Source organism: Amblyomma mixtum, chromosome 7 (genome assembly GCF_055824585.1).
Source record: "Amblyomma mixtum isolate Tamu chromosome 7, ASM5582458v1, whole genome shotgun sequence".
Classification (NCBI taxonomy): domain Eukaryota; kingdom Metazoa; phylum Arthropoda; class Arachnida; order Ixodida; family Ixodidae; genus Amblyomma; species Amblyomma mixtum.
This window is the reverse complement of record NC_143018.1, coordinates 110,026,622-110,042,018: the sequence shown is the minus strand read 5'-3', so window position 1 is coordinate 110,042,018 and position 15,397 is coordinate 110,026,622. Positions and strand designations below refer to the sequence as shown.

The 15,397-nt window shown below is 47.0% G+C and overlaps 1 protein-coding gene across 1 annotated transcript; it reads right to left on the bottom strand.

Annotated features, from left to right (window-relative positions):
• Positions 1–714: 714 nt before the first annotated feature.
• Positions 715–13,406, bottom strand: LOC149337192 (uncharacterized). The gene is made up of 4 exons (XM_089554841.1): positions 13,278–13,406; positions 9,357–9,477; positions 6,788–7,069; positions 715–906 (listed from the first exon to the last, which is right to left on the bottom strand). The coding sequence occupies exons 1-4, from the start codon at positions 13,280–13,282 to the stop codon at positions 715–717; spliced, it is 600 nt and encodes a 199-aa protein (XP_089410967.1). The 5' UTR covers positions 13,283–13,406.
• Positions 13,407–15,397: the final 1,991 nt, after the last annotated feature.

Genomic DNA, 15,397 nt, shown 5'->3' with positions numbered 1-15,397 from the left:
AAAAAATGCGAACATATAGAACAATTTAAAACGCTGAACTTATGTTCCGCTGTCAAAGAAAAACAATCTATTCTATTCTGAGCTTAGCCCCGCCGCGGTGGCTGTGTGGTCACGGCGCTCGGCTACTGACCAGAAAGACGCGGGTTCGATCCAGGCCGCGGCGGCCGAAATTCGATGGAGGCGAAATTCTAGAGGCCCGTGTGCTGTGCGATGTCAGTGCACGTTAAAGAACCCCAGGAGGTCGAAATTTCCGAAGCCCTCCACTACGGCGTCCCCTCATAGCCTGAGTCGCTTTGGGATGTAAAACCCAAATAAAACAAAAAAAAAACATCTACTCTGAGCTTGGACCACGACGATATCAGTGCTTATGCGCCAATAAATCCAACACTGTTAGATACTGCTTTCTTTCAATCGCATATTGAATATAGTGCTTAGTGAAAGTGGTCTTGCCTTCACACTTACCGTTCTTCCCTTGTCAGTGCCGTTATTTGTGCAGTATGGATGAAATAAGTTACAGGAAACAGAGAACGTTTTTTCATAAGGGATCCCGTTTACAGCGTCAGATCTTTGACTTCGATAGCGGAGCATTTTTCATAAACACTACGCACAAACGCAACCTTGCTTAGTGGAATGCCGGCTGACTTAGACGGGAAGCCTCTAAATGGAAACAAATTCTACCACACATTTAGTTGTATTTGCTTAGCGTAAGTTTGTTCATTTACGAAATCTTCGCTTTCTATTCTCCTGTAGTATCGCATTGGCGACAACGAGTCGCGGGAAGTTGGTGGCGACGGCGTTCTTCGTTGAGCAGGCGCTCTTGTTGTAGACTTCGAACGCCAGGTCAAAGAAGGCCCAGCCCACACGACGGAACACTTTGTCATCTAGTGGCATCACGAACCGGCGCATCTGCAAGGAGGGAGCGCAAACACCCATGTAAATGAGTGGGATGCAATTTGCCGTAACAAAAATATACTGTGGAATGTAGAGCAAGCCAGGACCAGGACAAGAGCTCCGGTCGCCAGTTTTATTACCTCCTATAACAAAGTAAGCGGAACATTGTAGTGCTAAATCTGTGGCCCATAGTAGGAGCGAGTACTATCAATACAAGCAAGGACAACAATTAAAATAAATTCTTAGACATAATTTGTTGACTCCAAAAACTGGAGAATAAAATAAAATATCTTTGAGCAAAGCCTATCGACCATCCAAATTTCAAGAGAAGGCCTAATCTCCCAGTCCCGCCTGGACAATTGAAGATAGTGTTATGCGGCAGCCAGCCGAAGAATGAGACGAGATGACTGATAGCAGTGAGATGATCTAAAGGCCGCTGGCCTAGCGCGAGCGCTCCGCCCCGCGCCACTGCCCGCTTCGTCTTCGTCATCACACTAGCCGGGGCCATCAAGCGATATCTTTGACAAAGAGATGCGTGAAATGGTGACGGTCTTGAGAGGATGGTTGTTGAAGAGTAAGAAGGAAGTGGTGAGGTTCTGACTGGCATGATGTAGGAAATGGGCGAATGATTCCTGGCGTGCAAAGCTTCCGGGCCCCAGGTGAACAGCAGCCGATGGTCGAGGCCCTTGGACGCACCGAACGCCATGGGCAGGGGGGCTGTGTCCTTACATTTGGGCAGTGTCTCGGGTCGTTGGGGTCATAGGTAATGGTGGCGGCAGCGTCGTCATTTCGTCGTGCCTTCTGGTCGAGGCAGGGGACGGGACTTGGGTGAACGGCGAGGTCAGTTCTGGTTTTGTAGGCTGGGTTACAGACGGGCGGTGCGGACGATGTTCACATTGCCAATGACCACGGCAGACGCAGGACGCAGAAGCTCATGGACCAGAATGGTGATTATGATCCAGCACCTTACACCAAATGTCACGAGGCGGCCAGCCGAAGAATGAGGCGCGATGACTGATGGCAATGAGATGATTTAATAGCCGCTGGCCTAGCGTGAGCGCTCCGTCTCGAGCAACTGCCAGCTTCGTCTCCTTCGTCACAATAGATCCAAAGGGAACAATCTTATCTCGCATTGATTCCATGATGAACACGAGACGTGACCCCGATTCACGGACATAATGCATGTATCGAGCGCGTTCCTCGTTTGGGCTACTTTTCAGCATCCAAGTGTCGCCTCATCATGAATAAGTTCTGCTCCTTTAAAAATAAGGAGAAATATTTTAAGTGCCGTGATGCGCTTAGGAAAAATAATATTTCTATATCCGAGTATTTCTCGGATACTACTTGTTAAGCGAGGAATCGGCCGTCGAATTTGGCAAAGGGCTCCCCCTAACACCTATGTTCCACCTTCGCTACAAGAAACAGTTTGTCAACAATGAATCATACATTTATAACGGCGAGACTAGCACACATGTATCCAACACAATACAACGCTGCTTGCAAACAATGCGGCGAGATAGCCGGATATGACCACATTTTATGGAGCTGCAAAAAGGCGCCGCCACCGGCGGACCTACTACCAGTCCCTTCTCTAGAGCGGTGGGAGGCTATACTGGCCAGCTCAGATCCGTTGACGCAAGTCCGGGCCACTGATGTGAGCGGTCGCCAAGAGCCATGGGCTCGAAGCGACCTAGAATAATGCCCACTAGGGCTCAGTGCTGACAATAAACGTTTTCCAATCCAATCCAACCCTGCTGAAAAAAAGTTCTATGATGCAATAACCTCATAGATCATTCATCATAGAATATCATACAATCTGTATGATATGTCATACAGATTGTATGATATTCTATGATGAATGATCTATGAGGTTATTGCATCATAGAACTTTTTTTCAGCAGGGAAATAACGGCATTAATAAGAACATTCAACTGTTAAACCATCTTCAGCTGGCTTGCAGCTCGTTTTCAAACCACAAGCCGGCCCCTCACGGGATACATCGCAAGATGCTTCATGTAGCGTTAGTAACAGTCCCTACGAATGCGCGAGGCGAAGTACAGTATTGTCACCGTCTCGCGGCGTATCTGTTTTGCAAGCTAATGTAAGAATCGTTGTTACAAACGTGACTCTTTGCATTCCCTTTACTGACACATGTAACGCCGACATCATTGCACTTAGCGAAACGTGACTGAGTTGTAACGTTAACGACAGCAGAGTGATAGGCGATTTATCACACTTTTCTGTTTTCCTTTGCGACCGCCCGCAAAACCACGTAGGCGGTGCACTTCTCGCTGTTTCTAAAACCATTACGCCATATGCAAAACTTGAATACATCTGGGCACGCGTCGAAATCCACTGCCGTAAAATATAATAATGATAACAAAAATAACTTCCTATACAATAATAAGAGACAATAAGCGGAGAGGTTTGGTGGAAAGGTCCTGTTTTCTGCGCCAAATAATTTGAGCAAGATTTCGGCGTCAGCAAAACGCAAAAAAAAAGAAAATGGTAACGCCACAGAAGAGTGTGAAGTTCGTCACCGCACTCAATTTGTGCAGTGCACAGTTGGAGTGGTGTACAGGATTCCGTTCTCCTGTGGCCATTTCTACGTGGGCCAGACAGGCAGGTGCCTCAATGAACGCCTGTTGGAACACGCTAATTTTTTGGGAGGCTCCTGTTCGTCAAAATTGGTTTCACACTGAGAATCCTGCCTATGCATTCCGTACTTCGACAACACTGCTGTGCTCTATCGTCATAAAGAGCAACTAGTACGGGAGGTAATAGAGGCTTATCATATCTTCACAGAAGTTGACTCGTGTGTGAGAAGAACCTCGATGGCATTGTCGAAGCGCGAGATATGTCTGTTAGAACAAAGTGAGAGCCTGCAGGTGCTTTCGATTTAGCAATTGTTATTTTCCTTTTTTTTAGGTTAGTAGTTTGTGATAGTGACGTGAGGCTGTGACGCAGAGATTAGAGATTATTTATATGTGGTTTTCTGATTAAAATAGCCAGTTGTAAGTCAGTGCATGTTCGTGTACCTCTTTTCTGGTTCTTCGTTTTAGTTGCGCTGTTCCGTTTCTTAAGATGCAATACCAACTCGCCCACTATGCAATGCTGCTACAATAATGGAAACCGATTGCATGTACAGGCCTGACAACATCATTTTGGCTTGAACAGCAGCGCCTGGCAGGCAGCAAAACTATTCACAGTACACTAAAACACAAGGATTATCAAGTATCAATGACGAGAATTCTTGAAGCACGGAAACAGAGCAATGTGTGTGGACAGGATAATTATAATAATGGCATACAAAAACAATCCTTTGTCCCTCTTAGCGTACCCCGAATTTCACGTGAAACTTCTGCAAACAGTGGCCTGATGTTATTAACTGTGCCTACTTTTGACATATAGTGTTGATAATTTCTTATTCGGTGACTTTAACTTGAGTAATATTTCCTGGCCTTCTAATCCCCATATTGTTAATCTGTTCTCCTCTGTTATTCATGGTTTTTAAAACCTCTGTGCAAGTTTCTTTTTCTTAGTTAATCACACAACCTAAAAGGTAAACAGAAGATGCTGCTAACACCCTAGGTTTAATACTAATATCACACCCCGATCTCGTCTCGCAAGTAATTACCTGCCCGAGATAAGTGGGCATTTGTCTACTCATTTTGAAATCATTATCTTACCCCTTGAAACGAAAAAGATTATTAATCATCAGGGAGTAGAATAAACCTTATTTAGAGGCTATTAACAGGGTTGTCTATGCTCTTCGATGTTTTTCTGGTTGGTTTCGACAACCGATCGGTAGAAAGACTATCAAACATAAAAATAAAGGCGAAAACCCTCCATATGACGCCTGACATAGCCGCGTGACCCACACGTAAGCTGCACAGCCAAGAATAGTTCCTTCTTTTCATCAACAGAAATCCTTAAATCTTTAAACATGGTAGCAAAAGAGTATCATGGTGAAACGCGGCTCGACAAGCTATCATTAAGTCAAGAAAAACATAAGACGAGATCATCTAAATGAATCTACCGACAGCCAGACACAGATCCTTTTTGGAACAAAGAAATAAAGAACACATGATATACAAAAGAAGCGGAGAACCTACAAGGAACAGCCGACAACCAACAGTACAATTTTACGTGTTCATCGACAAGACCGGCTACGGAAACCAAGGAAGAAGTACATGTGTTCAGGATAGGACACTGCAACAAAACTACAAATGAAAGTGGGAACATAGTTCTAAGTCAATACTTCTCCCAAATATAGTGCAAGGTGCTCTCCGCCTCAAGAACTTGCCCTCCGCTGTGCGAGTTCGGAGTGTGATGGGGAGGGGGGCACGATGGAACTAATGCGGCAGTAATCGAAGTAATGGGCACTATGCGTACGGAACTTCTATATCTAACTACACGATGTAGTCCGCCTTTCTACATATTTTCTATTGTAGTTTGCGTTGCTTAACAATATGCATGCTGCTCGACTGCTTCGTACGCAAGAAATGCCCCCAATACCGCTGTCGCTCTTAGCACGGAATAAAACTACGAGACAGCTTGTGGCATCGCTTGCCCCACTGCGGCCAGTAGCAGAGCACCCGCTCCAGATTGGAGGATTCAAAACAATCGCATGCGGCGAGGGACAGTCATCGGCTGATGGGCCTCGAAGTATGATGCATTGCCTATTGTTCTATGTTCTTTAGCTAAGGCAGGAACGGCAGGTCGTCCAGAATGCACTGCATGCTTTCAAATGCAGGGCGGAAAGTTCGCAAGGAAGTAAATGAAATTATTAGGCACCCGAGAGCATACGTGCTGAGTAGAGAAAAAATTGACCGTCGGTTTTGACTGGCTACAGCAGCCTAAACAAGCAGTGCCCAACGACGGATCATATGTCCTTAGGCTTCGGCACCAATACAACAATCCGCCGCCGCTGAGCTTCAAAAACGAACGGACGACGGCGCGCGCCACTGTGACGCAATCGCTTAGCGGGTCCCCGCTGCGGCATTCGTCTTCAAGCGTCCCTCGTAACCTCCTCTTCCCTTTTCCACTTCGTGTTCTACGCGCCCCGATTGCTTTCATCCTCCACTGCGCCCTTCGCTCGCTCCGTCCATTACGCCGCCGAGGTCGGCACTAACGTTACTCAACCCACGAACGTGAGCGCGTAAAACGTGAGCTCTTTAGATGAAAGCATTTTCTCAATCATCATGATTTGTGGATCAAACGCGGGAAGGACAAAATAACCGGGCGGTCGCTTCCAAATGAGCTAAAAAGGCTGGCATAATGTGGTGAATCGAGTTCATAAAGATTGACAACTTAAACGGCAAATGTCCGTTCAGCATTATAGCGCTACCGAGTAGCGGAGTATCTTTTCACACAACAGGTTACAGCTGACAAGCACTGAAGTTCACAACATAGTTACAAAGTTGTTTGACTAAGACACTCGACGAATTCTTCTAAGGACGTGTGCTTGAGAATAGCTTTCCAGTCCTCGTTCCATACAAGAATACTACATAATAAGGGAGTAATTACTCATTAACATCCACCCGAGCGCAGCCACATGGCTACAAAGGAAAGCTATACAGCTTTCTCAGAAACTTCGCAGTTAAAGAAAAATTCGTCCTGGTCCGGGGTTCGAACCCGGGACCGCCGCTTCAGTGGATCAGTCGCGCTACCAATTGAGCTAACCGGGACGGCAAGCTTATGGTAGGGCGAGAGCGAATTGATCAATGAGCTTGGGTGGATGTCAATGAGTAATTACTCCCTTATTACAAATCTACTCGACCTTGGGGGATTCCCCTAAACATTTGACCAAGAATGTCACATTTTTGTTATGTTTAGCACTAGCGCCCCGCGCACGATACGTAAACCAGCTCGCCTCTGCCACTAAGGAACTCGCCTTTTTTTCCACGGTTTTGGCCGTCTCGAAGCTGTACAGCGTGTGGCCCTTGAAGGCGAACGCGGTAAGGCTATCGGCGTGTTCTTGCTCGCCGGTGAGGTTGGTCAGGCAGTACCTCTCGAACGACTCGATGTAGTTACGGGCGCAGGGCTCGCCGAACGTTACGTGCTTGCCCCCGGCTTTCTTCATGCGGAAGCCCGCGAGTGCTAGGGTGGAAGAGAGCGCCACCTCGACGTGCTTCTCTCCCCGCAGGCCTGACTCTAGGAAACGGAAGATGTGCTCCTGCAGGCAACCACAGGCCCCAGCTGTTGATTCCCAAAGCCGCATTTTTCTCGCGTCTGGTGTACATGACACATAGTACCATAAAATATTGGCCGGCTCGTCACTAAGTCTGGATCGCTGCACTCTCGGTTACGTTTTACTGCCCTTGGCATGACTTTAGGCCTCTCAGGATCACTCGCGAGCAATACGTGTCCTGTCATGTTAAAGTTTTGTATTCCTTATTTCAAGTAACTTATCCTTACCTAGCCTTTGTTCTCTAATGCCGCAGCTGATGTTGCACCCACGTTTGTTCTACCACTCCCTGCACATTTCAATGCGAAAGCGTTAAAGGCCGCGTTATCCAAGAAAACCGGCGTCAGCGTTGTGAGCGAAAAATCACTGGCACGACTATGGCAGATGCATGTTGTTGTTGTGACTGAGAGAAGGATGAAGAGGAAATTGCACGGGCCTGCTACTGGCTCGAGCCAAGCCACCACCGCTGCCCCGTGCAGATAGATGAGAGTTAAAAGATCAGAGGAAAGAGAAAAAGTAAAGAAAAGACGCGCGTCGCAGCAACAACTGCGTCCGCCGGAGCGGACGCTGCTCAAAAAGAAGCGGCCGAAGCCACGCTCGCCGAAGCGAGGACAGATACTCCTTCCGCCGCATTGTCTCGGTGCTATGCGCATTCGGCTGCTGAAGCGGACTTCCCGGATTCGAACCCCACCCCCTTACGGCGTGGTTCGGCCATCCACCGAGATGTGAGACAATTACTGCGTGATTTCCTTTCCTCAGAAACCAATTTTCTATTTCTGGCAGGTGGGGCTCAGAGAGCAGCCTAGGAGGCAGGTGGTCCGCCTAGGTCGCGTGACCCTGCGACGTCAACGCAACTGCCCGTCAGATAGTGAGCAAACTGTCCACCGTGGCAGGTGGCAGTTAAATTATTTATTGGTCGCTCGGAAAGAGCAACCTGGACCGCACAAGGCCCGCACCTGGGAGTACCTGCCATCGCAGGGCAGTGGCACTACGTTTAACCGGTGCACCAATGCGCCAGCAGTGGTATGAGGACTCCCAGGCATCTATGAATGTAAAGTCGAGAATGACATTCAACATATATGGGAATTATTGCATTGCGCTATCGCGTCATAACCTTAATGCAGAGCTTAGGTATCTCCTTCATTTTTTTGTTTCTTATATGCAGCGTTTCTGTCAGATTCGCAATTTAAATCCCACAGGGGAATACTGGCAAGATTAATTCGTTCCATACTTTCATTTTGACAGAAACTCTAAGCAGCTTTCACTGCCTGCGAGCGGCAGCCAAGTGCAATGACATTATCAAAGAGTAGAAATACGTCTCTGAACCCTCTCGTTGTCGATTCATAATGTATCTTTATGGGCGGCATCACGCACAGTGTCAACGATGTCCAACAATGTTTTCCTGCTAGATCCTTTCGCCTTCTTTTCTTTCCGTACCATCGCAAGCGCCCTCCTTCTTAAAGCTAGCTAAAGGTCTTTGCATATGATGCAGTGCGTCAGCTTCTCTAAAGGTGGAAGGCAAAAAAGTCGACTTGGACTTGTATACACGGACGTGTTCAGTTCCCTCGAAGCGTAAGCGCAGGATTCCCTGGGATCTACGTGGCGCTCCACAAAGTTGAACTTGCCGCTCAAAGTCGAAGTATTGTATGTAGGCAACAACCGCTGCCTAACAGCCAAAATGAGATGCAGTAAATGGCTGACTCATCGTCGGCCCCAGTGGTGTTACCATCCTTTCGTTACGAGCTGAGTCAGCAGTGGTGTTATGGGCTAAGTCGTAGACAAGACAGGAGTGGTGCTAGAACCTGTGGTCACAAACTGAATGGGAATAGCCACATCATAGAGTGATTAAGGGAACTGAATGGGGAGCTTTCTTTCATCGTGCGGCTCTATTAATGGATACTTTGAGATACATGTAAGCATTACGTAAGTTCCTTAGTGCACCCTCATGACCTGCGCACTACGTGTTAAATATGATAAGAATCTACGAAATAGATACATCCTTGGACGCTCGACGTCACTGGTTGCGCTGCATCCCTCTTTTAGGCTGCATGCCTTCGTTTATTCCTATGAAATGGCTTGAGAAGTTCTTTTATGAAAAACTGGAATTGTGCGTGACACCCAACATATACGGGATTGGTAGTAAAAAATGCGACAAATAACGTTAGTTTGCAGCAGATTTTTTCTTAATGTTTTCCGCCTTGTACGTATATTAGCACTTCAATTTTTTTTCTCTAGAGATGCTAAGCAGTGCGACATGAAGGAAAAGCGCGCGTACCAGAGCAGGCTTGGCGGGGTCCGTGTAGACAGCTGCCGACCAGGAGCTGACGGGTGCGGAAAAGCACGAGGAACTGCCCAAGTCATCCACGTTGTGCGTCACGAGCACGAGAAGTTGCACCCTGTGAAGGACGAGCCGCGAGAGACGTGGATGCTTTGCTCTTTTTTTTTTCTGCATAGAAACAATGCAGTAGCTTACACAAAAAAAGAACCATTTAAATAAAAGATGGGTCGCGAGATAAGGCCTCTAGCGAAATGCCGTGCCCGTTAATTGAGGAAGCCTGGTATCCGCAGTTGGTGAGCCGGTGGAGATGAAGAACGTCGTGCTGTCTTGGCCAACTGTTGAAATTGTTCTATTCCTCGAGTAATCGAGCTTGCATTCCCAGCTTCAGCCTCTTGCCGATAGCATTCAGAGACGCTACACGTGTACGAGGGCCTCCCGTGAGTGTTAGTAAAAAAACAGCATAAACACTACTCCAATAAATTTAGACAGCAGATAAAACGACGCATTTCGAAGCTGAAAAAACCTCTCTTTTCTTTGCAAAAGCACAAGCGAAGTTAACAATACTGCTATGGCGCTGGCGAATGGGTTCCTCCACTATGGCCTTTGTCATATAAGACGAATCTGGCGTGGCTAAAATGCAGCGTGCGAGCTTCTCTCGAAAAAAGGCGTTTTTCAGCGGCCACTTGACGACGCGCTGTGCGAGAACGCGTAAGGGACGCAGTAACGCAGAGTACAATATGACGCGGTTTTCAAAGAGAGACACTTAACAGAGTGCTCGCGCCTCCAACGGAAAAGAAGAAAAGAACAATATGTGCACTACAGCTGGCAGGTCTTCCCAGCCAAGAAATCCGGAAGTTTAGGTAGCTGGCAGACGTTACAAACATGAAACAATTGTTTCATTTGGCATTGGTTCAGATCAATCGATAACGCTTTGATTATCAATATTTAAAGTAATTGTAAAAAAATTTTACGCTCCTAAATCGGTGGTGATTCGCAACCTCTTTTAATTACAAAGCTTGAGACGACCATTAAAACCCACAGAAGAGGTCAATTTGGTTGCTGCAGCTATGTTGTAAAAGTGCTTTTAGAGGTCTCAAAAAGAGGCTCGAAATGCGAAAAGTTGAGCATCTGAAGCGCACGTTTCCAAGGTCTATCGAGCGGCAGTGATCCCCTACCGGCGACTGAGTCATTAGAAGTACGCTCGAGGAGGCGCAGCCTTGCTCTCCTCCAGGGCAAAGGTCTTCCTTTTTTTCTTTTCAGAGGGTTTACCGGTTCGTAATTTCGGTTTGGACGCTGTACAGCTTACTAATTGAAACGTTATTCTGCAGTGCTTCAAAACTGCAAACGAATCTCTTGAGCGATTTAAGAACTTTGCGGTTTAGTTGGATTAGGGCGGTCTAACATCCCAAAGCGCCGCAGGCTATTAGAGGCCCCGTCTTTCGGGTCGAGCGCCATAAGCACTTAGCCACTACGGCGGCTCGCAAGTGAAGTAGTGTGACGGGAAAGTTATGCCTGCTTAATTCACGCAACTCTAAACAGAAGTGTTTCACTTCAGCTACAAAATGTACAAACATTTTTAATGGATAAATGGATTATATAGGCTCCAACGCCACTCTTATGCTGTTTACGCTTGCACTTCATGCAGCAGTTAGGAGCGAACAATGACGAAGATAAGAATACAAATCCAAAATCACCGTAATAACAACCGACGCGTTTCAAAGCGCACCTTGCTACCGCGTATATTGTGCGGTGTATAATAGCATGAACGCGTTGGCATGTGGGCTGGTCATTTGTGTTAACTAATCGAGTTTCCAAGAAGGGAAGAAGTTGTACTTGAAAAGCAAAAACCAAGCCTCGATACAATGTGTCGCCTTCTTGGGGCGATCGCTGTGAATTTCTGCAAAATGTGGACACTGCGTTTGTTGCGGATATATGAAAATGCTTAGCTCCCTTGAGCTCGGATATTCTTTGCACACCGTGCCGCAACTTGTCATTGCTTCTACATTAACCTTGCAATGTACAGCAGCGGAAAAAGTGTAAACCTCCCCTGCTCCGTCCTCCAAATTCCGAACCATGTCGCCATGCAGGCAAGCACCACCTGATAATGCACTCCTGGTGTTGAGATCGGTGCAGTGTGCCTGTCTTGACACCGGGATGGATGGAAAACTTTTTTAAGCTAGTGAGTTTAGACCGTACAAGATCTCAGGGCCACCGCACAGCCCTCACATTACGCGCATGTGTCCAGGCCACGTAGGGCCATGGCACTGGCACCCCGGTTCACACAGCGAAGTTGCGCGTCCGGGTCCTGCGACGCAAGGAGGGCCTCCCATTCCTCCCATGTACCGATGGCGGGCTGTCCCTGCGGGGGAGGATCGGCAGGGCAGCCGAAGAGGATGTGGTCTAGGATGGCGTGCGGTTCTCCGCAGAGAGTGCACTCTGGGGAAACATGGCGGAAGTGGGATAGAAGCTGAGGGGTAGGAAGAGTTCGGGAGTGTACCGTTGGTTGGCGCCTGCCTGCAGCGCTGCAGGGTTCGAAATATGGAGGGAGGTCAAATACTTTGTACCCCGACAGCACAGAAAATGTAAACGTGGAACAAATATTACGGTCATCGGAAGCAATGATTCATTTACACAGAAAATAAGAAACAACTGGAAGGGACATTGAACTCCTCTTGAAGTGTATGACATATTAACGTTTATGGGTTAATGGCCATATGTGCGGAATTGGCCAATGTCTCTTTCATATTCATAGACACTGGAAGTCGTTATATCAATCCTGACGGAGTGGTGCAGCGTTTAAAAAGGCGCCACTGCCGTGCGATGGCAGCTGCTGCCATCGGCGCAGCGTGTGCGACCCAAGTAGCTCCTCCAGAGCAATCTCTCATTACTAGTCATTAAACTTCCACCTGCCACGCTGCGCAGTTTGCTCACAGTCCGGCGGGAAGGTCGTAATGACGCCAGAAGGTCGCGCGACCAAGGCAGCCCACTTGAGTTACCGGAGCGGATGGTTGCTCCAGCTGTTCCGGCTGCGAGGCCTCAAACGGCCGCCGACGCAGGACAATTTTTTTCCGATGTGGGAATAGTAAGGCTCTAGTGTAAAAAAAATTTTAGATTTACTAAGAAAATTACGGTTCTCCTATCATCAAAATTAATAAACGGCCATAACTTCTGAATATTTAGGTTTGGTTTATGGGGTTTAACGTCCCAAAGCGACTCATGAGAGACGCCGTAGAGGAGGGCTCCGGAAATTTCGACCACCTGGGGTTCTTTAACGTGCACCGACATCGCACAGTACACGGGCCTCTAGAATTTATCCTCCAAAGAAACGCAACCGCCGCGGCCGGGATCGAACCCGCGTCTTTCGGGTCAGCAGTCGAGCCCCATAACCACTGAGCCGCCGTGGCGGCTCAGTGAATGTTTAAGAAAGATAAAATAGCTCACAAATGTTCTGGCTCATGCAAAAATAAACGGCAGATTTGAAAACTGCTTTATAGCCTTGATTTACAACACTGCGTCTATTAGAATTGAATTTTGGTTGTCTTGACGCAAGTGTTACATTTGCAAAGAGTTATCTACCCTCAGACCTAATGGATGTCTAGCAGCTAGCAGTTTCACTTTTCCTCGATAAATATTTTCGTGAAGAAGATTCTGAGGAATCAGTATACTTCTGCAACGATGAACGAGAACATTTAATATTTACGCCCTTCATTGTAGGCAATACATTTGGAATTATTTGCTTTAAAAATACTGCACTTGAGAAGAAAACCTAAGTGACTGCTGGACAAAAAAAAAACGGAATTCAGACAGATTTTCGAGGTCTTTGAGCACAGTTGTATGATTTCATGGTTCCTGCTTTTCGTCTCCTCCGATCCTAGTTATACTAGGTGCAAAAATTTGGCTGGCTTCGTAAGTACTCACTTCATATTCCTGACCGCTTCGAAGACGCTTTTGGACAGCTTTGGACTCGATGCCAGATCCACCCCCTTGTCCAGCAGCTTGAGGCCGAGGAAGACCGTGCCATTCGGCAGCCGTTTTACGAACGCAGACAGGGCCTGTGCACGGGCGAAAAAGACGACCGCGGCGTCAGTGCTGAAGAAAGTGACTACGTCGTCATTTCGTGCAAGGAAAAAGCGTAGTGCCCATGACCGCTTCAGCAAAACGCATTGGCTTGAACAAAAAATTCAGGGGCGGCACTTTGTTGACCTAAAGTTTGGTGAGGCGAAAGCCTTTAGCGCGGTGTTGCTGCTTGTGCCACTGATGTGTGTTTAAGATGTTAATTAAGTTCACAGTTGTTTGTGAGGGCGTTTGAAAGGCTTACGTCTGATTCGACGCCTTTCTGCAAACACTCTCCAGCGTCCTAGACAAGGAGAACTACATATGCGTTTTCAGGAAGTAGCGTAGCCACTAGCACGCTCGGCGACGGAGCGGAAGTATGGTGGTTCAAATCCCATCGTGCACAAAGATTTTTTTTCTGGTCTGACTAAAAAAAGCGTGACACCTCTGCTGACAACCTTCGGCTCACAACCTTCTGTCGACAACAATGAGGCATCAAAGGCTTTCGAATTAAAAAGCTCCCGTGAAGTAATAACTGAACAAAGCGCTGAGCTGTAACGTGCTTTATCTTGCAAATATAAGACCGCGACCAAAGTTGCGCCATTAGTGGTACAGTAAAACAGCATACCTAGCTATATGGCCTGTCTGCTATTTCTTATTCTATCGTGCTATGGGCATAGAGAATATTAGGATATAGTGACCATTAAGCCTAAAATTTAGGAAACGCAGCTAGGGGCGTCTCTGCGCCGGCACATTGGTTCGACAAACGTTTCTATGGCAGACCTGTTTCTTAAAATATTCTGCTGTAGAGCTGCACCGGCTTGAGCACTGAGTGTATTCTGGCTGCAATTACGGCCAGTGAACAAACTGTATAGACTGCGGTTACTGGCGCCTACATTCATTTGTTCGCCATTACATGTTGCAACGTGCTGCTACTGCGTACTTTCCAGCATAGCTGAAGGGTAGAGTCAATAGACAACTTCACCATACTATGTATCGTGTTACCGTTACTGCAATACGTGGAGCCCACCCACCACCAGGACACACGCGCTGATTGGTTCCGATGCAGCGGGCGCGCGCGCAGCTGTTGGGTGCCTGGCTCCATCTGGTGCCCTCAAGGCGATATGCGCATGCGCACTCGCAGCATGCAGGCTCCCGGTACTCCGGTAACGACAACGGCAGCACCGTACATCGTAGCACCGTACACTGAAGGTGTCTAATACTTCGCATGTAGTAAAGATGTAGTAAAGATAAGAAAACAAATAAATAGTGTTCAAAATTCTTTTGTCAGAACTACCCGACAGATTTTATTTCATAATACTGAAAACACGACGCGCACGGCACACAACGATGCAAATTCCATGAGGATGTGGGACGCACCGAGCACTATTTTTGCCGTGTCAAAAACCGCGCATCCGCTGGCTTGTGGGGTATATGGTGTGTGTGCTCTCAATAAATGCCATCTCGCATTGAGCCCTAGTACCTTCTATTTCTAGCCTCCTTGTGGAATAAAAATTGTACTCTCGCTTAACAGAAGATTACAACGAGCAATAATATTAAGCTGATTGCGATACGAGGTGCCATGTGCACATTAGCGCGAAGACTGAACTCACAGCTTTTTCTGGAAGTTTGCTACTCTTTTCAGTGGTTGCTGTGTTTCTGGTCAACTTAACATAATTCGTGTTTCAGCTATGGTGGCTTTTAATGCTGACTTCCGAACGCAGTCAATATTCCACAAAACAGTGAGCTTAATAACACATTCCTTGACCATTTTCCTGTACACACGTATTCCCCCGGTAATCAATTTTATTTTCTGACCCTTTTTCTAGTGTATCTTCTCAAGGGACAGTGATTTTACGATGCATCGGGTGTTTTTTTATTGCATAAATCTTCACGTTTTGATCTTACATTTTTTGCAACTTTGCAGGAAATATTCTGCACACTGCTAGAAATCTAACTTACTTCTTTCTTGATTTCGAAAACTA